The 27,099-nt window shown below is 39.1% G+C and overlaps 1 protein-coding gene across 1 annotated transcript in view; it reads right to left on the bottom strand.

The window, feature by feature from the left end:
• The window catches only part of TRPM7 (transient receptor potential cation channel subfamily M member 7), a 60,225-nt gene extending 34,022 nt beyond the window's left edge, over nucleotides 1–26,203 (bottom strand). The window contains exons 1-4 of the mRNA XM_061347324.1: nucleotides 26,070–26,203; nucleotides 3,883–3,962; nucleotides 2,120–2,158; nucleotides 1,469–1,667 (exon numbers count right to left, since the gene is read on the bottom strand). Coding sequence (XP_061203308.1) covers nucleotides 1,469–1,667; nucleotides 2,120–2,158; nucleotides 3,883–3,962; nucleotides 26,070–26,072 — 321 coding nt within the window. The 5' untranslated portion in view covers nucleotides 26,073–26,203. The remainder of the gene's footprint in view (nucleotides 1–1,468; nucleotides 1,668–2,119; nucleotides 2,159–3,882; nucleotides 3,963–26,069) is intronic.
• Nucleotides 26,204–27,099: the final 896 nt, after the last annotated feature.

A 27,099-nucleotide genomic window follows, 5' to 3' on the forward strand; every position in this document is an offset into this window, starting at 1 on the left:
TAAATGAACAAGCGCAGAATTAAGGACAAGACAGTTAACAGCTCTGAAAGCAAGTTTTTTGAACAGGAAAGATTATGTTACTCCATCCTACTGGCACAGTGACCTAGAAAAATAAGGCTTCATGAAAGCACTGGATGGTCTCTATTTTAGATGAAATCCAGGAATATTTCTAAAAGTTAAGCCATATGCTGGGGAGAAGCTTGCATGTCCCCTGCAAAAAGTTTTACAGAAAGACAGTTGCTTGCTTTTTCTTCCCTGTTCCTGTGGGAAGGAAAACTACATTCTTTAACAGGAAACTTCAAAACTAGCAGCTTTTTAACTCACTGTGTTTAACAGTGGAAGATTAAGTAGATGGATGATCAGTTAAAAATACTGCCGCATCTTTAATACAAGCTGTTCAATAGAGGAGGGGACATCACACAGAAATTGAGCCCTACTTGAATCTAGTTCTTACTAAAAAAAGTCACTATTCCAATAGTGCAGCACCCTGCAGAAGCACAGAAATGAGTATAGGCAGCTTGCTATTTCTGTACTGGTAGAAAAGGATTTGCAGCAATTTTAAGCTATATTAAGCATACAAAGAACTCATACACTGCTATTACGAACATGAAATAACTCTGTGAAGAGCCCTTCTCTTTGCAGAGATGATCTGACCTAGAGTGCTGGACCATCCTTTGGGACTCTGCTGGCTTCATAAAGGACACAGCTCCCTCACCCAAGCACTTCGGTTCTGCTATAGGAGCCACACTGTATCAAAACCCATTGCAGCTTATAACTGTATAAGCATTAAATTATTTCTACAACTAGAAATCTTTTACAAAATGGCTGTGGAGAATGAGTCAGAATTTCCACTTGTCTGTGAATTGAGAGTAGGTTTCCAAAGCTCTGATTTATTGGTATGCTTGTTTTTAACTAAGTCTTCTCCCAAAAATCTTAATTACTCTGATCAACACAATCATGCTTTAATCATCTTGACCATGTCTATTAAAGAAGCATATTCCACATCTGCCCATAATTTTAAATTATTTTTCAGAGTTTGAAAATGATGAAGAGAAGGTTAAGATAGCAGATGTCACTTAACACGTGCTACAAAAATTTAATAGTAGGAAGCGAGCAGCACAGATGAGTAAGCTCTGTTTTCATGAAGTTTGAAACAGTGACACTAAATTCTTAATGTAATGTTTTGCTGAAAGGATTATAAATTGTTATCACCATTTGCAACTTGAGGGTAAGTCTGTATGTGAATACAACAAATCCTGATAGATCTCAGCAACTTGTTATGAAAAATGAATATTTCAAAATGGAAATTGAAAAGAATTCAGATCACAATAAAAAATACTAGAAGAGGCTACTTGCTTGTCACAATATGGGTGACGTTTTCAGCCTTCAATTTCAATAAAGATGAATGAAGCATACACCACCCTTATCAACATGTTTAGAGTAAGAAAAAAGCAAATGTCATACATGCCTTAGCCCTGTAAGAATGAGAGCCACCTTGAAAGTTGATGACTCCATAAGCATCAGTAGAGGTCTGTTCTGTATGTTTTTCCACTGACCATTCTTCTACTTCCTGATTATAGTTTTCAGCCAGCTTCACATCGGAGTATTTCATAGCAAGACTTGCAGTAAAACAAGCATGTTGTCTGACCAAGCGACCGCAACAGCACCTGCACCCAACCATATCATTTAGAATACCTGAGTAATTACTATTATTAGAAAAAAAAGAGAGAATAATTTCTTTCATCTATAACAGATACATCAGATTTAGAACGCAAAGATTCTAAATATTATATAAAACTCTTTTCCAGAGCAAGCCTTGTTGTCATATTTATAGCAAGAATTCATTACAGTAATTATTATGTATTGAAGTTCACTGAGATAGCAAGTTGAAGGCCAGGTGAATCATTCTTTTTAAGCTAAATAATTTATATAACATTTATAAATCTGTGATCTATGTATTGCAGACAGTTCTTTATTAATTAATTGTATTTGTTTTATATCTAACCTTTCACTGACTTGTCATCCACAATATTGACCAAAACTTTTTAAAACCCTATTAAAGTGCTTATTTAATGGGAAAAAAATATCCATAAATATTGTAATTACAAAGCACTCTTACCTGACAAGCTGCTGACAGATCTGACATCCTGGAAGGCATCTGTAAGAAATATTTAAAGATACGAATAAACGGCAGGTTCAGTATTAAGAGGGGACACAATACACAACCACTCACACCACTTCAGGCACTTACACAAAGATTACTGAGCAAAAGCGACCTGCAGTAAATGGAAAACATCCTGTCCAAGTTCACCAATTTTTAACCTGGTAACTTGTCTATTTTTTATGGTACATAAGTACAGTATACCTGGTAAGTAAAAACGCATGAACATGCAAAAACTTCAATCCTGAGACTTCAGGGCTTTCTGGCTTTGAACCATAAACATCAGAAGCCGAGGAATATTTCTGACTGGATTATCTGCAGTACTCCAACTGAAACACTTTGCTAGATGCTGAGAAGTTAGTTACAAACCAGCATTTTCTTGTACTCAAACTATACATTCTTGAATCTGTTCTACAAATTGATCCTTCCAATACACATCTAAGTTGAACTGCTTGTGTGGGAAGGCTATTTGATCATTTTTCAGTTTCATGGACAGAAAGAGATATATTTGAACAAACCTTATAAAGTAGTGTCTTCATATGAAGTCTACATAAAATTTCTACCCTCTTCCATCTTAAACATTTTCATGTTTTCCTGCTATCAGTTTTCCTAACATTTAAAATTAGCATAGCAGAGAAATTTATACCACCATTTTCTGTAATTGTCATAAGCAGGAGAAAACTAATTATGGTTAAGAGTATGCGAAAGCATACAAATATAGATATCACACAGTAGTCTTAAAGTGTTTCCAGACTTTAAGCATAATCAGTTTTTAAACTTTCTTCCCTATAGAAATAACGCTGTTATTTATCATCTACACTTTTAATATTGGACTGTAGTTTTAACTCTAACAAAGGTACCGATCAACAAAACATACCAAATATTCCTGTCTACGGCTGATTCATTTGGTAAGCAATTCTTAGAAACCAAAGGACCAAATCTGATGGGAAAGTCGTAAAGTCCACTGTATGCTACAAATGGGTTAAACTAAAATGGCAAGTGTTGAAGATCATTTTGGTGCTTGTGGAAATTCTAACAGCTTCCTAATTACTTTGTTTGCATTTACAAATTTTCCATGTCCTACAGTCGTGGCTATAAATTCTAACAGCTTCTGATGTCACATGGTTTCAAGCAATGTGGTGAATTATTTACAATAAGTAAAATTCTACAGCATTTACTTTGTTCTTTTTCTGCCTAAACCCAAACTTGATAAAAAAATATCCTGCCCCAACAGAACAAAAGATATTTGGTACTTAGTACTTTTTTTTTTTTTGGTACTTTTTTTTTTTTTAAAGAGTGAAAAAAAAGCTTTTCCTGAACCCTACAGTTCAGGAAAAAAAAAGTTTTGAATACATGAAGCTAAAATAAAAAAAAGGCTGATCTGAAATCCCTACTGCCAATAGCAAACAGTTTGGGAAGACAAAACTGGTTTAAAAGACAAATCCTGAATCTATTTATATCTATTTGAATCTATTTTCAATTACATTTTATTGAATCTGTGACACCAAATTCAAACATTGCACAGGAACTCCTAAATTATACCTGTAACACTTACTGATGGTAAGCTCTACCAGTATCACCACTACTATCACTTACTAAACACAATACTTTATACAGATAAAGTAACTAGTCCAAAAATCTATTATACACTTTCTTTACAATACTTTTTTACATTTTCAAAAGCAGGAATGGAATGGTTTCTTGAATCCTTTCTCATTTACCTGTGAGGGTCTTTTGAACTTGGTATAATATACACACACTCCCTCTTCGTGAAAGTATTTTCTATCCAGGATTTCTGGGACTGAAAAACACAAAGTGTAAAAGAGCTATAAAATACAAATCACAGAACTCTGCAATGAAAAATGCTTTTTAGAGTATAAGAGGTTTTTTATTATTTAAATATGAAGGTAATTAGTGTCTAACATAAGTTAAATTGCTATTTAATATTTTGCTGTCTCTCAAAAACCAGCAAAACCATATGACGCTTTAAAAGTATCTCACTGCTTAAAAGTCGAAACATCATTATTTTAGTTATACATAAACCCCTTAAAATCCAAAACAGTGTTTTTCAAAGTTAACGTTTAAATGACAAAAATCTGCAATATACAAATAAAGGTGTAAAATCAGTTAAAATTTTTAAAAATTGACTGAACTACACTGAGATCACAGCAATTTCATCTATTTACCTGTTTAATAAGTAAAATCTTCACTTGAAATTGCTGCTAGAGAAGTTTTCTTAACAACACAGGCAATCTTTTCTAGTAGCAATAAATAGGTCATAACCTCTGCTCTCCCTCAGGAAATTTCTAATTTCCATAAACAAATCTAATTAGAATCTCTACACTGTGTTTTAAGCTGAAACTTGAAAGACATTCCAAAACATGAAATTAAGGATGTTTACTTCTTCAAATGCTTACTTATACGAATAGCTGGATATACTTTCATTTCAGTTGCTTTAAACAACCACTAACATCTGATACAATAATTTCAGGATTACATGCTAAACAATATCATAATGCACAATGCCTATGTCACATTTCAGCAATACATTGGTAAATCAACTTGGATATGATTTTTAATAATTAAAATTACAAAAAAAAAAACTTGGAATGCCAATTTGCACCTTGTGCAATATTGCTTTAAATCCTTATTAATGTTACAGGAAAATTTATTCGTTGCTAACAGCACATCCTGTTCTACGTTTACATTTTACCTTTAGAAAAGTCTGAGAAATTTCATACCTGTTATATTTTACAAGTTGGGGGGAAAAAAAAAGCTAACTGAACAAAGGTCTGTGGAAGCTATGAAGAAATCAAGATCATTTATTTTTTCAGATCTACTCTAACAAAAGATTCAGTAACAATGGATGTGTTTTCACTCATTGCAATTTCAAAATCAGTTTAAGATAATACAGAGACATTTTTACAAGAATGTAACAGCTACTTTTAATTCAGGTTCCTGGAAAACTGCTCCTTAACTGCCCACCCTCTTCCAAAAGCCTTCCCAGACTCAGCAGATCTTTCCCACATTATTCATCATGATCTCCCTCCAGTATTTTTAGTGAACTTTGACTATGAATCTGTCAAGACACCAACAAACTGATGCTTCAGTTTGCCTCTTCATATTAAGACGGCCACCAGTCTATTCTAAAGAGGATGGAAAGTTGCAGAGGACTTCCCAAGAGTGAAAGAAGGGTAGGAGAAAGGTAGGTGCACAACCCACAGGGAAGAATGGTGGGGAAGAGGAGCTATAAACAACAGAATGAGCACTCACACCATATATTCTACATTTAAATTAGTATTTTAAACACCTGAAATAAATAGCCAAAGCCATTGCTTGCTGCTTCCCTACCTCCTTCCCCTATACATAGGACAGATTACCATTGCAAAGGAGACAAAAAGAAGGCTGAGCAAGGGAAAAGTAGGATATTGGATGTTATATGCAAACACAGTATTATACATTCTTTCCCTCTTTTCTTTTTTTGGTGGGATTTTGGGGTTGGTTTGGGGTTTTTTTCTTCCTTGTCCTTTGGAGCAGAAGATTGAAGTGAGTGACTCTAAAGAGACTTGTGAAAGAGAATATCTCTTCTGCTGTCGTCAAAATTCTTCTCTAATCTTGCAGTCCTCAGGTAAGAATAAAGCAGCACATCACTTTAATTGAAGATCAGCAGTGTTATAAAAATAACCTTGATATATGTGTATGTATACATTTATATATGTATAACATACTACACTAAAAAATACACATGTACTCAGTAGTCCAAATTTTTAACTTCTTCCTCTCCTAGTATTTTTTTAACACTACTAAGCCTTAGACTTAGTGACACAAATCTCAGTTCTGGAAGCTGCTTTCTGCTTAACTGAGTGTCCTCACTGTTTACCTGGGTATGTATTTTTATACTTCATTTTCTAAGACTGAGGTCCAGCATAGATCATTACTTTTCACATTGAAATCGTTTAAACTTACATATGAACTTCACAGATTCTCCAGAATATAAAAAGATGAAGAAGAGTAAGTTAATATTTAAATGTTTTCGCCAGCTGGCTAAAATCACACCTTGAAGCAAGCTATCGCAGGCATAACATCCTAGATATTGAAATCCTAAGTATATAAACCATAAATAATTGCATCAGTTGCTCCATGCAATGTTGTTTTGTGGTGATCAAAGCTGAGGATGCTGAGGACAAGTGTCACTAGCTCAAAATGGGCACAACCCCTTTTCATAATAAAAAGATCTGAAAATTACAACAAAAAAGCCCAAACTTGATCTGAAAATTAAAATAAAAAACCCAAACTGATTAATTTTTATCTTAAAGAATGTTCAGTTCTAACCCCTCAAAGATTCCTCTCTATTCTTCAATAGTCAACGTATTTTCAGTAAAATATGGGTAGAGATTTACTATTTACATGGAGGAGGCTCTATGTTATTAAAACATACTTGGGTCTTTTCACTTGGTAAAATTAGACTCTGTCCAGAAGCACTGCTGCACACTGATTAATCTTTGTTGCAAGAGATTATATACAGAACTTGCAAATTGGAGTCTTGTTTTCAGTTGAGGAGAGGAGAAAAAAAAAAAAAAAAAGAAAAAAAAGCAATCCAAGAGGAGAACGGAGTAAGTGAGAGAAGTTTCCAACATTTCCCACAAACAGGTAAAGGTCACATTTCAAAGGAAGAACTGACACACAGTATTGCCTTCCCTGCAAGTAAGAACTATTATTACATAATGTTCCTGTGATGACCAGAAAAAGGAAGACAACATGAGAACACCGAAAATAACTTAGTTGCAGCAATTACCTTTAAAAAATATTTCCTTATTAGCTAAACATTAACTTCAAATAAGAGATCAAGGCAGTGGTCAAAAAAACAATATGCAGCTTACCAAACTGTTCGAAAACTTGCCTACTCTCATGAAAGTTTTTTAATCATCTCTAAAGCATATACAACTACACCTCTTCAACTCTGCTTCCAATAATCGGGCCACTTCTGCTAAGTGGAGCAATTTGGTTTGCTAGTGCATTTTAGGAGGTGTACCTTACGTGATGGTTACAGGCAATACCGGTCAGGAGCTCTCAATACAGTGAGCACTGTAGTGCTGCTCATCAAGAAAAAAAGGAGAGAGGTGGGGGAAGGAGGAAGAAACTATGAACCCTCCCCCCCAAAACATACACTCAGAGTTTAGCAAAACGCACAAGTAGGATCAACCATTTCCTTTATTTGTTTTCAAACTTGTACCTTAAGGAAAAAACCCTTAACTTTCCAGATTCCCTTCTGTGCATTTCAAATCTCACAAGCTAAATATAACTTAAGACTTAGAAGCAAAATGTTAAAGCAATTAATATTACTCTGAACTACTTTCACTATCTCTTTCCTACAGGTGAGTTATCTAAGAAATTGTCACCACATTAAGACATCTTGGCAGGTCTTATTTGCACACCAAAAAAACCTGTTAACTTTTAATTTCCTAGAAGCTGTGCTACAGTAGTTCTAACTCCTAGCCCCGAATAGGTCAACATGGCTTTTGCTCAGTCTTTAAGCTGTGGAGGGTTATGCAAGATACTTCATTCTGGTTGTACTGATTCCTGAGCAGACAAAAGTGCGTCTTTCAGAACTTCTGAAACTGCTTCAAGAAACAAAAAGCACACAGATCTGATTCACTAAAGCTAGAAGACATATACTTACTCTGGGATCATGATTAAAGGAAATACTTTGAACTATTTCCAATAAATAAGTCCTTTCATAACAGTTTCATAAGTGCTGAAATAATTATAATCTCTGTTTGAAACAAAACTTAGGCAAGTATTTGCTGAACTGGAAACTCCAGACAATGTGCCCAACCACAGCATTTCCGATTTTTACAAGTAGGTAAATACCAAAATAATCCCACAGCCTTTCAAGTGTACCTGCTCAAGATGCAAGGAATTTCTTACATTACCTTTACTGAAATTCATGATGAACATTTCTAACAAGTTTTCTTGTAGAATGAAACTTTTAACACTAATAACTATAATTTAAGGCTTTGTAGATAGCGGGTTACAAGTGAAAAGAAGCAAAGCACAGTATGAAATCAGGTCTCAGAACAAAAACCCAACCAACCACCTACCACTCTTCCCCCTTCAACTCACGTGAAAAGCATTTATAAGAGGTTCACATTCAACATATTAAAATAAGATGCCTAAGTTCTAGCAACTGATGCACAATGGCATAGCAAAGCCTTATCAAACTATTATGAAATTCTCCCAGTTCCTCCAGCAAGTTTGGTCTGAATTATTTTCTGTATAGAAAGGAAGCCTTCCTTACTGGCAGGATCTCAAAATAACTTGCATGACCTTCAATAAGCATAAATATAGTGTATAGCTGACAATCATGAATTCATTCATGTACAAAAGGATCCCACTTTATTTTTATTACTCATTTGCGATACTGTATACTGTTGAGGCTATTAAGTTAGAGAATATTTGTTACAAAACTAAAATTTAACTCATTCCAAATACACCACTCTCAAACCTGCAACACTGCGTACCAACCACACTGTTCCACTGACAATTTTTTTATAAAGCTGGTCTGCTGAATCAGGAAACTGACCTGGATTTAAAAAGAATAATATTCCAAACTGTGACTTTCATGGAAGGCTGGTAGTAGAGATTTCAATTACTGATTACATAGACCTCAGTTTCAAATTTAGAAGTCATATCACTTTCTACAGCATCTCATATTTCATCTATCAAACCTTTGCTTACACCATATGGCAGTTCAACACATGCAAGAGGAAAAAAATCTTCCAGTTTTATTTGTCCTTTATTTAAAAATAGACTCTATATTCTTTCCCCACCACCTCCTATTTTCCAGAAAGCTTAAGTTTCCAGGGCAAAAGAAAATATATGGAAAGTTGCAGCAAGCCTGAAAACAAGAAGATACAGTGGAAACTGTCTGCAGCAGGAATAGCCAGGCTAGCTCTGCTGTGGAGCAGCCCTATATGTCTAGGTCACTTACAGCCAACAAGATAAATTTCAAAACACTTCCAAGAGACATTCTGTACTAAGAACGTCCTCTAGCTTGTCTAGTCAAGGAAATGTCCACTGACAAGTTACGGCTTCTTATGTAACTATACTGCACACACTCTTTTCAGGATTTGCAAGAGGATCTCTTTATCTAAGAAGCCCACTCCATTAGCCAAATGCGTGCTATACTGTGGGGCTGAACTGTGATCCCTGTTCAGCCAGCTAACCCCCAACTGAGCACTGGGTGCCCCCAGCTAGAGCTGAAAGGCAGACAAACCGCTACCACTTTTATACTCAATGTGCCAAATGAAACCAAATAAAGCCCAAAGGCCTTGATCAATGCGATACCAAATTAAGTTAATTCTTTGCTGTAGTTCTTTATTGTAAGGGTGGTGAGGCACTGGAATGGGTTGCCCAGGGAAACTGTGAATGCTCCATCCCTGGCAGTGTTCAAGGCCAGGTTGGACGAGGCTTTGGGTGATATGGTTTAGTGTGAGGTGTCCCTGCCCATGGCAGGGGGGTTGGAACTAGATGATCTTTAGGTCCTTTCCAACCCTAACTATTCAATGATTCAATGAATACATATCAAGCAGTTTAGGATTCATAAACCTCTTGTGGGAAGAGGTGCCACAAATAAAATACATGTTATTTCTCACTGCAAAGATTTCCAGCAGAGGCTCTGAATCACAGGCATTAAGAACCATGCTCTAGGCAAAGTACCTGGACTTGTTCTTAGTACAAAATAACTGACTGATACTGAAAATGTACATCCCCGGATGAGTTAAGTAACTAAACCACTGTGTATGGGGTGGTGAATTATGTAGACAGTTATGCCTACATTTCCCAAAGAAAACGACTCAAATTTTGTATTAAAAATGCTAGAAAAGCACAGCTCAGTTCCTCAAGGAAACATTTATCAGAACTTCAGCTAACTTTAAGTAAATAAGCAGACAGGAGGGAAAAAAAAAGGGTAGGCAGTTCAATGCCATGTATTTGCTAATATTTGTTTTAAACTCTTGGTTCCAGCAAACCCCAGACACTTAATTTACTTGCTTTCCTTGCAGTTTAAAATTACATACCTCTATAATTACTGTTTGGGGTTGTTGGGGGTTTTTGTCTTATTTTTTGGGGGGGGGGGGGGGCAAGAAAACAAAGCATTTAGCCAGCTAGTAATACGAACTATATTTAAAACTCTTTGCTGAAGAGTAACAGTGCTGTCTGTCCAGAGAATACACAACACACAAAAAGCTTTCAAGATTTGTTCTTAAATCAGTAACTCGAACACCAGTCAATCTTACCATTTTGTTTTAAAGTAACTTCTATAGAAAGTATGAATATGTGCAATACCAGAAAGACAAAAAGGCCCAACTTATCACAATGCTAAATGATATTTATGCAGAGTGCTTTCATGTATCCCTGTGAAGTATGTCACTCTAAATTAAAAGGATTATGCGTTCACCTTCAATTGGTGTTTAATTCACTACAAATGAAATTTTTTGCAAGGGTATTTTACCTGCTGTACACATCAGGATTATTTCATTATTATTTGGAAACAACTACCAGCATCATCTACAAGAAAAAATTAATTCATTTACTGCTTCCCAAACCCCTTGAGGCACTTATTGTAACAGAACCTGACTGGCTGAGGCAGACAAGATACATCGTGCAACGAAAGGTGTCTCTGCTATGTTGAAGATCCTGTTCTGAGCAGAATGGTTCACCTGGCTTCGCTTGGCTCACAAGAAACTGAACAGCTCTAGTTTTCTGGGTTGAAAGACTTCTCTCATGAAACTACTGCTACAGTCTTGAAAATACATTGCTCAAGAGGAAGCAGGGAATTTAAAAAGGCAGTCAGAGAAAGCCTTCTGTCCATTCTCGTGTACACAGGATCAGACCTCAAAGGAGCCAGCGAGCAAAGATACGACTCTTCGTATCAATGGCTCCCTTAGTGCTGAAAACAAACCTTCAACAATCCTATTCTTTATTAAACAGTTCAGGAGATTTGCTCCAAACAGTTTTCACAGCAATCCAGGTCTCTAACAGAGTAGCTATTGTTTCATCAAGTTCTTCTCTGACGTAAAGCAGGCACCACAGAACTTACCACATCCACGTGCAGTTCTGGATGCAAAGAGCACTTGGGATTTGTCAAAAGAGATTTTTATAGCTCTCCCAAACTTGACTAAAACGACTTCAGTGTGCTGCTTTGAGAATAGGCTGCTTCTGTGAGAATTTTTTCACCGTAAAATCATGAAGTATAAGATTTAAGTTGGTTTGGGATTATTTTGTGTATGTGAATTCATTTAATTGGGAAAAACATAAATTCATATACAGAACTTCACATGGTGAAGTCATTATTTTTAATCCTGAGGCCCCAGAATAAAACCCACAGAACTAATATTGTTTGGACATTTTTCTTGCATTCAAACTCAATCCACTTTACCCACATTTCTGGGAAAGCTATCTTCTAACTGCAATGCAGGTTTTTCAGTGGGAAATTCAGAGCAGATCCAGCATATTTTTAAATAAATGTTTAAAAATGGCTGGTTTAACACCCATGTGAAGGTGCATGCTGTTCTGCAGCTAGACTAGTCATAAAATTACTCTTCCTTTTCAGAAAGTATTAAGTCTTTAAATGCATAACCATCCATGCAAGCCTTAGAAACAAAACAAAATACACCTAGAAAATAGCTCACAACTGATCCTACAGTTCAAGATTATCTCAAGTCACAATGGAATAAAGCATCAGTTGATTTCAGAAGACCCACACACACTGGTGTCATTCCAAGATGGCACTCTCTCAGCTGAGGTAACAAACACCTTTAGAGTTAAATGTCCAATTGTAACAAATACAGTAATTAAATAAACCTGCCAAAACCAGAGACTCTGTAAGAGCACACAGCAGATGGCATGCTGTTGCTGAACATGCCTTCAGGAAAGGAAGGGGAGCAAAATATCTATTTTAATTTTTATTTCCCAATTTTCATCAACAGAATTTGGAATTTTGGTCGGAAAATGAAAACAGCAAAAGGTATATCCATTTACCTGCTGCAAACTGAAGTAAATTGATTTCAAAATAGTTTACATATGCAATCCTCTTGACTAATGAAATACCAAGCTAAAAAAAATCTTAGCCCTTCTAAGGAATCTATAAATGATTTTCTGTGAGCTCCAAACCATTCACACTTCAATGCATTCAAGTATTTCAAAACATATACCAAAGCTACAATCTAGAAGCAACAAACCACTGAGTTTTCAAAGGAAATAAAAAATTCTTTACCCCTTATAACCCTGGATGAAAGAAAAAGGATAGAAAGAGAGCATGTGAGAATAACTGCAAGGAAAATATAGCTACAGCTTTTCAACCAGCATTTTTAACTCTAATGCCCACTTTGTTCAAAAGAGAGATCCAAAAAAAACACATGACAGAAGCACACTGGAGCATTTTCAAACCGGTCATACACTGCCTGCTTCTTTGTGACAGGGTCCTTCATTCAAAACCCATTTTTAACTATGTCAAGTCACCCATACACGACCAATCCCAAATCTCCTACATTTTTAAACACAGTCTACTTTTCCTTCCTTATCTACAGTGATATGATTGTACAGTCTGCATCCTCATCACCTCCCTCAGCACCAATGATTTAGCTGCAGTCTGCAATCGTTCTAACCTTACTGTTGGTGCAGATTGCAAGCCTACACACTTGCTTAAATAAGATCAGGAGGAAGGTAGACTCAGCATACCTACCCATCAACACACAACTGAAATTATGCAAAGTCTTTTTAAGTAGGTCAAATAATTTCTGTGGGTATCAAGGATGGCCACTCTTCCCGGTCTTTTCTGCGAGGACTAATGGGACACACTATGCATGGCTGCTAAAACCTCTGCACTTCCTGGCTCACCAGATTTACTCTACATGCAAGAATTAGCTCAGTTCATAGCCCACATTTCTGGCAAGTGCTGCACTTACCTTGCATGTGCCACACAGGATGTATGAATAACCAATCCTGCAAATCTGAGTTTATTTTTGGAAGGAATAAGGGTCGGGGCACATTTTCATTTACATTATTCATTTACATTCTTTATTATATTTACATTGTTTATGTAAAACAATTCACATACCCTGGATCTGTTGGCTGTCTTCCCCAAGCAACTTCCCGTCACCTCCCCATCAGGTAGGGAATATAGCTAGTGGTGGCCACCTCTGGAAATAAAGCAGTAGGAAAGGGCTCCTGCAACAAGCTGAATAATTAATTCTTCCCTTGATTTGACTCTGATTTGTTTCCAGATGAAAAAGAGCTCAGCTCTGGCAGCCGCTATTCATAGACAGCATACAGGCTGCAAGTTCACTTCACCTAGTGCAAAGGATATGTTTCAGCTTTATTTGAGCTGCAAATTTGAAGAAGGTCCTCCCTTTCTGGTTCATGAGGCGCATGAACATCTGATTAATGCATTATGTGATGAAGCATATTACAACTGCAAGAGCAAGTTGGAAGAATAGATGTTGTTCATCTTGCTCTACCACTTTCTTAGCCTGTTCCATTTACAGATCTGACTTATTTTTAATGTTGTACAAAGAAAGGTACTTCTCTATCATCATAGCAAAGATTTTGGTGCCTGCTGACTTAAGGAGGCTATTATTAACTCACTACAGCAATGGAAAGTTGCTATCACTGAGGGATTCTTGACATACCTATCCTCAGACAACCCTCTGAATATCTTAAAAAAACACACCCACAACCAGAAGCCTTATGCACATATTTAAATTATTACAGATCAATTATATTTCTCTGAATAGCATGGGTGAGAGAAGAGCAAGAGAACATACTAGTGGGCATGCGAAATAGGTGACAGCACCAGACCACCGCTGAGGATGATGAAATTTCACATAACACCTTCAGACACAGTATCCGGGAAACCCAATTCATTTTTACAGTCAAAACTACTGACATTAGGAAACGCACAATCAAAGAACCACCTGAAACAGATTTGGCACGCTGTTCACTTTATTATCAAAAAAACCCAATCATTCTGTACATTAAGCAAGTCATCTCAGAGCAGAAAATTAACATTAGGTTGGTTCCAATCTAGCATTAAAATATCACGCTGGACCTGAAGCCTGAGGGAGACAAAAATCAGTCATACAATGCCTGAGCTGCCTTCACTTCCTTGGTAAGGGGATCAGAGGATGTGATGGGGTACGTTCTCTGAACTCCTATTCTCTGTGTTCTTCCTGCCTGTACACATACGCACACCAATGTACCAGTATTTGCTAGCTGCAGTGGGGGAAGCGAACATTTTGGTCAACTCAGTGACTAGAGTTCTTTGGAAATAAGAATAGTATGGAGAAAGCAGGATGAGCTGGGAGAAAAACAAACCAAACCAAGAATTTGCTATAACAATTTTTCCGTTGCTACCAAGAATTTTGCTATAGCAAAATTTCCTACTGTAGAATTACAGAGACTTAAGCATTTTTAAATTCAGCTCACTAACAAAGATGTACTGGAGACAGTTATACTTCCATTGCCTGTCATGACAGAGAACTAGCTCTCCTGACAGAGCTGGCTAGGGTGCACACTGACTACAGCCCTCACCTAGGGGCGTTAAGTAGCTTGACAGCATTCTGAAGACATACATGTACCTAAACTCTTATCAGGAGATACAGTTCCTTGCTAAAACTATTTAAGTAGTTTCTGTTTACTCTAGAAAAGTGCAAAGAAGAAACTTAACTGGACTTATTTAGGCACATGTGAAATAAGCTAATTACTGTCTGAAATAATATATAATGCTTAATTAGGCATTTCTTAAAAATTTCCACCCTCTGTTTTTGAGGAAAATAACTAATTGTTTGAGCTGTCTTATTTTACTGATTTCTCCTAGGGCTAGTCTTAGGTAAAAACTGAGGTTTCTGTCACAACCTCATACCAACTGCTGAAATATTCTTTCACACTGATTTTCCCATTAGCATTCAACCATTTTATTATTAGCAAGTTTTGGAAGTCTCAGCTACACTCCTGCATCCCTTTTCATGCATGTTTCTTTTAAATATTACATCCAGAGCTGTAAACCCTACACAATGCAGTGTACTGGGAGAGAGCTTGAAGTCATCCATTTTAACTCACAGTCAATCAGTATTCAGGCTGCTAAAATGTACCATCTTGCCACACCATTTACCAAAAGCACTACAAAGCCTCCAACATACCCTTCCTTCACATGCACACAGCATTGCTAATTAAGACATAAGCACAGATGTCCTAAAGTAACTATCCTAACTACTGATTTAAATCAAGGACTGGCTTGCTCTAATGCAGAGGAAAATAGAAGAATGCCTTTTGGTTTCTCTTATCCTAGTCTTACAGGGTCACTTCAGCAAGCTTGAGTGCCCAGGCTGAGTATTTGGATCTCAAATCAAAAGTAAAAAATTCTTACCAACACTCATGTGGATGTGAAATACTCCAATACGTCAAGATGGACAATACCAACTAAAAAGCAGAATAATCTGTGGGGCAAAGCCTCCTTCTTTGCTTTAGCAGAAATATATATATATATATATATACACATATATATATGGTAAAAGGACGATCAACAAGAGAAAACAAACAATCAAAAATTTTTTATTTTTTTTTTACATTTGAAGCGTTAAAAAAAAGATACATTCCAAATGCCTATTCACAAGTGATACCACAGTGCAGTAACACAGGTAGCCCCCTAGGATGTCTCAATCTTCTCTCTTAATTTGTCTTTATTGCACAGTGATATAAGTATCCTCTACTTAAGAGGATCAGTTACAGTTTTTCAGCTCTCTTACAAATGTTGATGTAGAATTACAGGTTACCCACATAACTGAACTACCTGCAACGCATCCATGTTAAACACCACAAGCTTCAAAATAACTCAAATTATTTCTAAAAATCACAGAGTTAAAATAACCTTTTTTTTTTTTTTTGTGGGACACAAGAAGCAACAATTAGTTGCTTTGATTGAAATGACATTGAGAGATCACAACACTTTGTAAATGTTTTCTGTTTATTATCATTTCCTCCAGCATATTCACTTCCAGTAAAATTGATCAATGCCAAGAGGTACATGGCAAAAAGGCCTGCCCAAGCTATGCTGGACTTAGACCCTGGCCTCCTCTCTGGCCTACTGGGGCAAAGAAGTGAAGACAGGCTACCATTTTAGAGAAATTAAAGACAACAGTACAGAGGTGGAAGTCCTGGCAAAAGTAAAATCAAAATACATGGGGGAAATTATTTGCTTTAACAGACTCAATTCTTCAGATTTTACAGTGAGTGGAGGCAGAGAAGACAAGCTGAGCAAGTTACCACTACGCCCTTGCACCCATTCTCCTGCTATTTCCCTTCCACTAGCAGTTGTGCACCAGCCCTTTAAGGAGTTGACTGAGCTCCCTAAAGCAGCACAACATTATTTCCAGGAAAAAAAAAAAAAAAAGAAAAAAAAAAAGAAAGAAAAGAAAAAGGCAGGTAGCTTTGATGTCAGAATGAATCCATTCAGATGCACGCTGGGCAGAAAACTAAGGCAGAGGGAAGGACCACGTGGCCACGATCAGGATGGGAACAAGGGAAGTAGGACATCCCCTTTGGTAGCTATTAAGATACTGGGTTAGCAAAGCAGCTGAGCTGATCTAAGCATACTGTCAAGGTACATCAAAATAATCCCCCAAAGCACACTTACTCCAGGCATCCATCCAGGAAAACTGGATGAAGATCTATCACACAAAAAGGCATTCTTTTTAAGCACCTGTATCCTGATGCTCAGGAAGGAAAGGAAGCTAAGATGGTATTTCTTTATTTCTTGGAGAGCTGCCAATGCTGCAAGAACATGTTGCCTGAGGTCACATGTTAGGTGGGCAGATACCCTGAGTTTGAGAATAGCATCCATTCTCATCTGGCACTGATGATGTTTTTTCCTCATTCACGGTATAATTAAACCCCAACTAACTCCTAATAAATTAATTACAAAAGACATTTTTGTTCTACTTGCAAGGTCTTTACCTTGGTCAGAAAACCCCTGAAACATCTAGTAATGACACCCAAGAGGATAATCAAAAGACTAACCTTATCTTAGCAGTGCTAATTTTTCTACATTCTCTCTGCAGAGGAAAGAGAAAAGCTGCTCTAAATACCCCTCAGTCTCCACTGAGCAAGCCTAGGGACTCACTGCCTAATTAGCTCTTGAAAATAATCTTCCCTCTGCAAAGTCTACCTGTATTATTCTGCACATCATCTACATGCAAGTGACCGGAAAACAGCCGGTCCAGCCTGAAACCAGGATTTTTCTGGACACAGAAAAGCTTCAGTCTTGCACATTTTCTATACCAGGTAGAAAACACAGCCCGGAATTTACTGTATCATATTGTCCAACAAAGTACTATGATTATACTAGCAAGAACTATTTCTCTGGTGGGCTACAAAACATTAAGTACAACCAGATGATGCATTCAAACAATGACACGTTTGTTAGCAGCCTTCATCACTGCAGAACGTTCACCTGTAACACTAGCTGGCAGTTCAAAACAGGGACAAGGATGATGAGTGTTTTCTGCCCTTTTTACCTACATGAGCAACATAAGACCACATTGTTTCACTAACACCTTTGAAACAATTACAGAGAATTTAACAGTGACAAGAACCCAAGCTCGACAGTACAGAGGTAAGGTTTACACAGGAAACTGCATGCATACAAACCAGGGATTTTTTCCAACAGCTGAAAACTTAAAGAGGATTTTTCTGCGTAAGATTTATATAAAAGAAACCCAATAATAAGACGGACCAATTGCTTAATGAGGCAAAGGCATAAATCCTCATCAAGAGCATTTCTAACTTGGCACAATTTAAAAGGACAAAGGTTAGTTAAGGGGATATTTCTGCTTTTCAATGCCTCTGGCTGCAAAGCCAGTTAATGCCAGTTTGAGAGGTTAATGTCCATCCCAACCTCCAGGTCTTTGCTTAGGGTCCCTCACACGGGCCAAGGTAAGTGCTCACAGGGCAGTCAGCAGCATAACTCATGAACATTTTGAGCAGCACCATTAAGGACTCAGTAAACTATAGCTTGTGAAATCAGGCTGAGTGAACCTCTTTCAACCAGTTCTGCATTCAGAGGCATTGCAACACCAGGCAATGCTAAGTTCCTAAAAGGCTCTCTAGGGTATTTGTCAGCTATGGTATCAGTGATTCATTACTCTTTCCTTAGTGTGAGATTACTTTCATCAGTGGGAATTCCTTCAAGATCACTCCCAAACGTTTTGGCCAAAAGATCACCCTCAGACATGCACTTTTCTAATGCCTTCAGTTAAAGTTGTATTAAACTTGCTGTTTAACAAAAGTCTGCAAACCACAGCTTTGACTATACTGCAGCCAAGGAACACAAGAGAAACTGGTAAAACTTGGGTATTTAAAACATTAACTGCACCTACTCTTGTAGATCAACTGATTTTCTTTTTTTTCTTTTTTTTTGCAATTGAAGAGAAAGTTGATTAACAGTTCTGTTAATTACACAACTGACATTTTTAGGCTCCAATCATGTGTCACTTAAGTTCATGCATAATTTAACCTATTCAGGTGACCGAAGTTATGCCTGAATACTTACATGACCGCAGCAGCCACAGGGACAGGCTCTGAAAGGAATATGAGCCTTTGCAGACACGCTGTACCCACAAACTATTACACAGCATTAAAGCTTACTACACAAAGCCAATATACATGCAATTTTAACCATGTTGTACATCAATGTGACCGTCTTTGAACCTCGCCACACGGCTGCTGTGCTGAGCTCTGTCAGGTACATTACTAGAGCACAGCTTTGCCCTCTCCTGTTGCAAAGGAACAGGTTCAGTTTCTTGATAAACATGAAAGGGAACAGCACTAAAAAGCAAATAAGCAGCATGTTAAGAACATGAAGGAAAAAAAACCCAAAACTAGTGCTATTTTGTTATGCGAGGCAAGTTACCAGAAGTGGATCATGTGCCAACAGCAATAACTTGATGGGAGGAGTCACAACTCATCTTGACGCAGCTCAGTTCACAAAGACAGAATACAGCAGAGTATGTGGTATAAAAAAAAAAGCTATCTTACATGTGGTAGCACACATTCAAAAAAGAAGGTCAAGAAAAACATCCTGTATAAATATGAATAGTTACAAAACTATTCAAGCATAGTTACTGCCTGTCTGCAATACAATTAGACAAGGTTTGCAAGGCAATTTGGTTTATACCTTGAAGAGGTTATAGAACCCAACCTGTGATGGCTCAGCTCTATCCACACCCGCACAGACCTCTGTAAGACTTAGAAAACACTCATGTAGAGTGGGAGATAAACAGAGTAACCAAACACTACTAATACAATGTCACAAGTCAACTCTCAAGTACAACCCAGAGCAAGCTTCTAAACCAGCTTCACAGGTCATGTCAAGTTTGAGGTACCACAATCCCGCTTTCCTAGGGTGGGATCATGTGCAGAGGCTTATGTCATACCACCACAGGTATTTACAGAGTCACATGGAGAGCTGATTCAGGGAAACGACCAACAAAATAATTAATCCTCAAAAAAAGGAAAAAAGGGGAAGAAATTAAAAAAAAAAAAAAAAGGAAAAAAGAGATGATTAGATATTTATTCAATCTATAGCCCCAAACAGTGACTGAGTGCAGAGGAAGACACAAAGACGGGTGGAACAGTGACAGCCAGGGCTTAGCAGAGTTCAGACTGGATTACAACCACACCTTTAAGAAGAGTTTTGACAGACGTGGGAGCAGCTAGTAAAGATATTATGGACTTGGAACATCAACCCCTGACCCCTATCTTAGATTATGACCCTGCAACACATACAGTTACACCTCAAGCACTTCAGGTCAGTCTTTGGAATTACACTGGCAAAGAAGGAAGCAATTAACTCTATCCCAGCTGAAACCAGGACAAGAGGGAGGACCTGGACTGCTAAGTAATACTAGTTCTAGAAGTGCTCCAAGTCTAGAAATTTTTAAGCAATAGGTGCTTGTGAAATAGAATATTCTCAACATAGCAACTAGAAATTCATTTACAGAAGGCAACAATGTAAATTTATCTATTAAATTTAAAATTTACATTTTAGAAGTCAGGTTTGTCAAGTCCACATTTCACAAAAACTGATTATCACTTTACAGTATGGGGAGGAGAAAAACTTTCACACGTCTTAGGGTAAGAATCATCAGACAGGGATACCTTGCAAAATTCCACCCAGCATACATAGGGGGACTACAAAGTGAAAACATTTTCTGTTCACCTCTTAGCAAAGGTGACAAGAATCAAGTAGATAAGATAAAGAAAACAAGTACCTCTTTGGGTAGAGCTAAGTGGGAAGAATGCAGGGAACAAAGGCAGGTATTCAGTTGCAATAACCATTGTGTTAGAACTGACTGAGAAGTAGGAGACACTTTCCCAGGCTTTGAAGATTACAGTTATATTATGGTGAAAGACTGAACACCTGATTAAATCAATTTAGAGCTGTAACTGAGAAAATATTCAAGCAGGAAAGAATTAGTGTCCAACAGCAAGAATTCACCACAGTAATTGCCTAAAAGGTTGTCAGTGAAAAATAGAACCAAAAGGTGAAAATAAAAAAACAAATTAAAATTAGCAAACCAGAGCTTAATAGAAATATGCCAATTCTCAGAGCCTGCAGTTTGGGGTTTTTTTAATCTCATTCGATTAGTAGTAAACAATTGCAGAATCCACTAGCACTGGGAGGCATCCACACCAGGCTTTGGGATCCACGACTACAAAGCAAAAAGCCTGACCAGCCTGCCACAGACCTTGAAACAGCTCCAAAGCTCTCCAACTCAGAAAGTGCCTTTCCAAATTGTTGCTGTTACACTTACTAGCTGTAAGTCTAGACATTGATAAGATTCACACGTGCATAATTATCAGATGTAGACAACCTGTATGCACACATCTACCTACACTCCGAAACTCTGTGTTAGCCAACTGCCAGCTTTGCAAACTACATGACAGGCATTTAAACAAAACAAGCACTTCAAGTTGGACTGTATCTGAATGTAAACTGGTGATCTCCATGGACAGGTTGAAGATGAAGCAGCAATAAGGCTTCACAAGGGGTTTATAATAGCTGTTTCTTAAGTTGGATGATAGTCTGAAAACATTAGTTGTCCAACTACACACACCAGAGTCCCAACTTCAGAACTCAACTAGCCTGTAAAATTCCATTTTTTGCAGCTGCAGAAAATCAACAGATATGCCAGCACACACATTACATGCCACTCTCCTTCGACTGAAATCAAATGAAATTAAGGTGCTTTGGGATACAGTAACTCAGCAAATGCTCATTTCCCATGCACACAGAATTTAGACAGTTCAGGAAATCTGACAGTAGAAAATGCGTGAAACAGCTTGAGTTAGACTGAGTTTGTAAGAGTCTTTAGGAAAAACTATATTGCTCTTAATAACATAAGCATTAAATAATCTGTAACTTTGGTACAATTTTTAGTATTAAAAAACAAACCAAAACCAAATGAAACAAAAAACCCAGACATTCCCATAATAAAGTTTAGTCCAAGCCTAAAACCTCAGCAAAATCTTAATTTTGCTTTAGTTAAGGGGAAAAAAAATGTCTAACTTATAAACCAAGCTCAATCCGATCTAATGTGCTGGCAGTTTGTTACCATACTTCAAACTCTCCTTGGCAATCAACCACTACATTTATCTTGCAGACTATTCCTGCAACATCTTCACACCATGTGTTGTCAAAACATTTTCCACATGTTTCCACAAATATTCAAGTCTTTTCATAAGGCAGCAGCTTTTCAGAACTATCAGCACCACAATCAGCAACATGGTTATTTTTCTTCCTCTATTTCCCATAGGTTTAGAACACTTAGCGCCCAATACTCAGGAAGGAAAAATAAAAAAGATACAGTTAAGTATAATAATGTTATTCACCCCAGTTTCTCTCATGTTTTTTTGTATTTTATTATCCCATCAGAAGTTCGCTGACCTTTCCTGCTTATTAAAAACAGAAGGGTAACAAATTTCCTCAGCTCACCTAACAGTAATTAGACAACCTGTGCTGTCCCTACTTCCCTGCAAGAATTATAGTGCTGGGGAGAAAAACAAACTCAAGCTGTACTGTGGTTCCTGCAAACCTGGTAGTTATAGAAAGTGGCTCATGCCCTTGCTTTAAAACAGCTCCCATCTACTTTACATGCTAGGCAAAATATAGGTGTAAAGAAGGCTGAAAAAAACCTCACCACTCCTCAAAAAAAAACCAGCATTCCCTCTGTCAGCACAACAGCTGTGACAGAGAATGGTCTCTGGAACACTTCTGCTTGGGTCTGTGGCCCCATCCAGCCAGATGCAATGGTTCAGGGTGCCAGGAAATACTGTTTTAATGACTGGCTGCTACCAAAAAGTCTCCTGTACATCCTACCTCCTCTCTTGTGCAGTGGCACCGATGCCCAGCTAATCCTGTGCTGAGCCAGGTCAGGAAGAAAAGCTTGCCAAGAAAAAGGTTTTTGGGGTTTACATTTTCTTTTCTTTTGTTAGATTAGCTTCTTTATTGCTTGAAATACAAAACCATCTACAATTCAAGTAAAAGAAAAGCTAGGCTTAAAGTAATAAAAATAACAGCAACCAAGGATTAGGTAGATAATTTTCAGTATAAATTGTATCACAATATACTAACATGACACCACGATCTGTACATTCTCATTATGTGAGCAAAACAGATGGGACTGAATCAAATAAAGGACAATAACAACTTTGCAGAGAATACCGTAGAGAAGAAAGGCTTCAGGCCATGGAACATGAAGAAAATGAAGTTTCACCATGGGTCAGGTCAGTATCATGGATTATTTCTTGTAGAAATAAGGAAGCACATAGACTCACTTGCCAGAGCCCAATACTGCTTGTCAGTATCAGAGGTAAGATGTAACATTATTTTTAATAAGTATCTTATCCAGATACACATAAGGGGTGAGATTATTCATTAGTTTACCTGCTGAAAAGCCAGTTACTGGAATTTCAACCAGTGAAGCTAAAATGCACCACGACAAAGCTGTTCATGTTAGAAACAAGAAATGTGACCTCAAAGACAAAACTTCAATTCTGGGAAAACACACACATCGATTTTCCTGTCAGTTTGCCTTTTAAAAAGTGGGACAAAAAAAAAGCAGAATTTACGTTACTTGTTTCAGCAAATTAACGTGGCACACATATACTGCAGCCAGAACAGACACAGTTAAAGGAAATCAGGGATTCCAAAAGAAATAAGTATATGTTTAAATAAAAATAATAAAAAAAAAGAAAGATACATTTTTCAGGTTCAGCATATTGGCATGAGAAGTATCATTTCATTGTCTCGATTCTTCAAGATAATTTTGAAGTTGTGGGTTGTGAAAACATAAGCCACAGTTTCAAAATCCAGCCTCAAGTCTTTAAAGACTGGAACTTTGAATGTGATTTCTTTCAGACAACACGCCGAGAGCATCCAAGTTCAGTAAAAGTGTCGCTGTGTGTGCAGCTTTGTATTAAACTCCTGCTTAGGCAAATCAGACTCTTTCTGAGAAAGAAAACTGAATTTGATCTGCAAAATCCTGTCAAGCACACGAACTGTAGACTATAAAACCACCTCCCTTCACACACTTTCGGTCAAGTGCCCTTAAGAGATTTATTTTGCAGCATTAGCAGTGTAAAATCGACAAAGCAATATGGCCAAACCCTACTGTGTCAGCATCAATTATTTAAGTTCAAAACAATAGTGGTTTGTTTAGAAAACACTTATCTGTCATGACTGTCCACAAGGAGTGAACAGTTAATAGAAATGCACTTCATGAAGGGACATGAAAGAGACGCAGGAAAAGTTTGGGTGTTGGTGCACAGCTTCCTGGAAAGGGAAGCACAGCAAGTGGTAAAGATAACTAGGAGAGAAAGAGAGGAGGAGTTTGGATGCTGCAGCCTATCACCAGCAAAGCAGAACAAGCAGGGCTGATGTGACAAGACAAAAAGGTAAGGTAGCAGACTAGCTAGGCTGAGCCCTGAGGGACAAGAGAATAAATGAAACTTTAGAACACAAAAGAGTACCACTCTCCAAGATAATCCAAGCAGGTAGGTAGATCATCAGATAGAGCGAGACAAGCGAGATAACTGTTAAATGCAAGGTGATGTTTCAAGGTGCCTTTGTAGGACAAGTAAAAATTACCCTTCTGCTCCTGAGCTCAAGCAAGAAAAAAAAAATAATTAAATAAAATCAAAGTAAAAAATCAGGAAACTAAGGTACAAACAGTCCATAACCAGCCTAAACAGTTCCACATGCACAAAGGGTTTTTTTTTCCCCCCACTTTAAATAGCAAAGTCAAGAATGGCCTCATACCAGAAGGTATGAAGGATGATCTAGCAGACACTTATCTCACCCACACAGACACATTAAAAAAAAAAAAAGAAAGACTGAGCTCCGGGAATTGCCACACTGAACATCTCACTCTTTAGAATAATTCCTGATTTAATGTTGGACACTGTCCAGCAATTCTTCAAAACTGCTAAATAGACAAGGAGCAGCAGGCAAATTCCTAGCAAAACGAACCTGCATGCGTCCTAAATTCAACTCCGGGAAAGCACCTGTTAAACAGTGGCTTCAAAGTAGTTGATACACACATAGCAAGTATAAAACATTGCAAACTGTTACATTGCCAGAAAAAACTGCTGAGCCATGATCACCTTACAAATCTATAATGGTTAAAAGAAATCTGTAGGTTTCTACACTATGTCAGCACCAACACCAGCACTAAAGTAACAAGCAAAACCCTCAAAAACTTAAAAATCCCCAACAAACCAAAACCAAAGAACCCCCAACATTTCAGTTGATTAGAGCAAGCACCACACATGTAGAAGATGCTGAGTGTTCTTTCAAGCCAGACCAAAGGTTGCACTTTCAGCTTCTTCCTAGAAGAGTGCTGGATTGGCAGATTCTAGAAAAAGCCCACATTTCTACACAGCTCCCAGATACTGTCAGGAACAGAAGGCTCATGGGTAGGAATCCCTGTGGCTGTGAACAGCATACTGTGAAATAAAGCACCTCTAAAACAAATAAAGCACCTGACTAGAAGTTCAAGCAGGCTGTAGCAATGCAAACGTACACCCCACTTAGATTTTCAAAATTATCTGAAAGCACTTGATGTGATGATTCACTTTAAATCCTGTAAATATCAGTTAAGGAAGACACTTCCAAGGATAAAGAACTGATCAGCAGTCAGAAGAAGAAAGAGCTGGAATTAAAACTATGCTTTCTTTGCAGAAGCTCACACACTCCCTTGTCTTATGACAAGGTGTAGAAATCGTAAAGATGAAATAGGTAGAAGATCAGAACAGCTGCATCCCCGAGAACCACATGGTCCACCGTATGGACGCCGGTAGCAGATAAAGCCCTGAAGGAGGGCCACAGCAGTACTCATCAAAGGTTACGGTTCGAGGCGGTGAACCCCCCGGAGCAGGACCAGCTCCCACAGCGCTGCCCAGAGGAGCGGAGGGCTGCGGGGCAGCCGGGAAGCGCTGGCCGGCCCCGAGGGCACCACGCAGACGGCTCCGCGGGGCAGGGCCCGCCGGGACCTGGGGGTCGCGGGCGTCGGGCGGGCACTGAGGGAACGACGCCGGAGACCGCGAGAGGACGGGCCCGAGGCGCCCGAGCCCGCGCCACCTCTTCCGGCCCAGTGGTGACAGTCCCGCGGGGTCCCTCCTTCTCACAGCCGGGGCAGCCAGAGGAACAGCCGCCGCACCAAGGCATGAGAAGGGCCGCGGCGGATGAGGGCGGCTGCGACAGCCGGGACCCAGCGCAGGCAGCTGGGGCAGGTCTGATGCAGCGCCCCCTCAGCCCGACCCGTCCCTTTCCCCCAGCCCCCGCCGCCCTCACCATTCTCCTCAGGGCCGGGCTGGGTCTCGGCGCCGATTCTGGTTCTCCTCGCGCCGGGTAGCTCCTGCTCGTGGTTCGGCGTCGGAGGTGGCGGGGCCTGTCTCCATCTATCGGGGCTGAGCTCGGCTGCAGCTGAGGGCTGGGTGAGAAGCCGGGCGAGGACAACGCTCCGGGGGCGACGGGAAGAGCGGGACAAGGAGGACGGCGCTCGCTCGACTCCGCAACGGGACACAGCGCTGGCAGCAGCCTCGGCCCGGCGCCTCTTTCTCATAATTGTGCGACTCCGCCGGCTGAGAACCGCGGCGCTGCCGCGTCAGCGCGACCCGCCCCCGGGAGGAGGGGGACGCCAGGGCGGTGCTCACCGCCCCTCGGTGGCATGTGGAGCTGCGGGCCGCGCCGTGCGGTCCAGGGAGGACCGGAGATAGGGACACGGCGGACGGCTTCCACCCTCCCGCACGGAGGGGCAGCCCCGAGCAAGCGCAAGTGGGTGCCAGGCGGCCGTGTCCCCCCTTATGCTGTTCGTGAGGTAGAGGCCAAAGTGACGCTGAACACAGAGCTTCCAGCGACAGGAACCCGCCTGCCTGGCAACGCGTGGTTCAAAGCGGGAAGCTGCTCCCGACAGCCCCGTTTCTGCACAAAAGCATCACCCCGAACGCCAGCTGTCGCGGCCCCGGGAAACGTTGTGTCAGAGCAGATCTCGAATCACCGGCCTCGATAAAGTGAGCCCGCGTTATTCCTTCTCTAAACCACGCAACAGGGAGCAGAGTTAGTTAGGATTCAATGGAGATTTCTTGCCCATCGTGCAGTGCCACCATTAGCAGCCTGTCACCCACACCTAAGCCTGAGAAAAGTTGGTTTTGGGGGGGTAAAGGTGGATGCATTTCTTCCACTTCAGTCAGCTCCGTTCCCAGCTTAGATCTGGCACTGCCTAGACCAGTAACTTACCTTCTGCAGTCAGCAAAAACAGTATCATGAATAAAAAGCCTCGTGCAGTCATTTCCACTACTTGTTCCATTACAGCTTTTGCAAC

Source organism: Neopsephotus bourkii, unplaced genomic scaffold, assembly GCF_033783945.1.
Source record: "Neopsephotus bourkii isolate Nb327-2 ecotype Australia unplaced genomic scaffold, CSIRO-AGI_Nbou_v1 NB_318, whole genome shotgun sequence".
In the NCBI taxonomy this organism is placed as follows: domain Eukaryota; kingdom Metazoa; phylum Chordata; class Aves; order Psittaciformes; family Psittacidae; genus Neopsephotus; species Neopsephotus bourkii.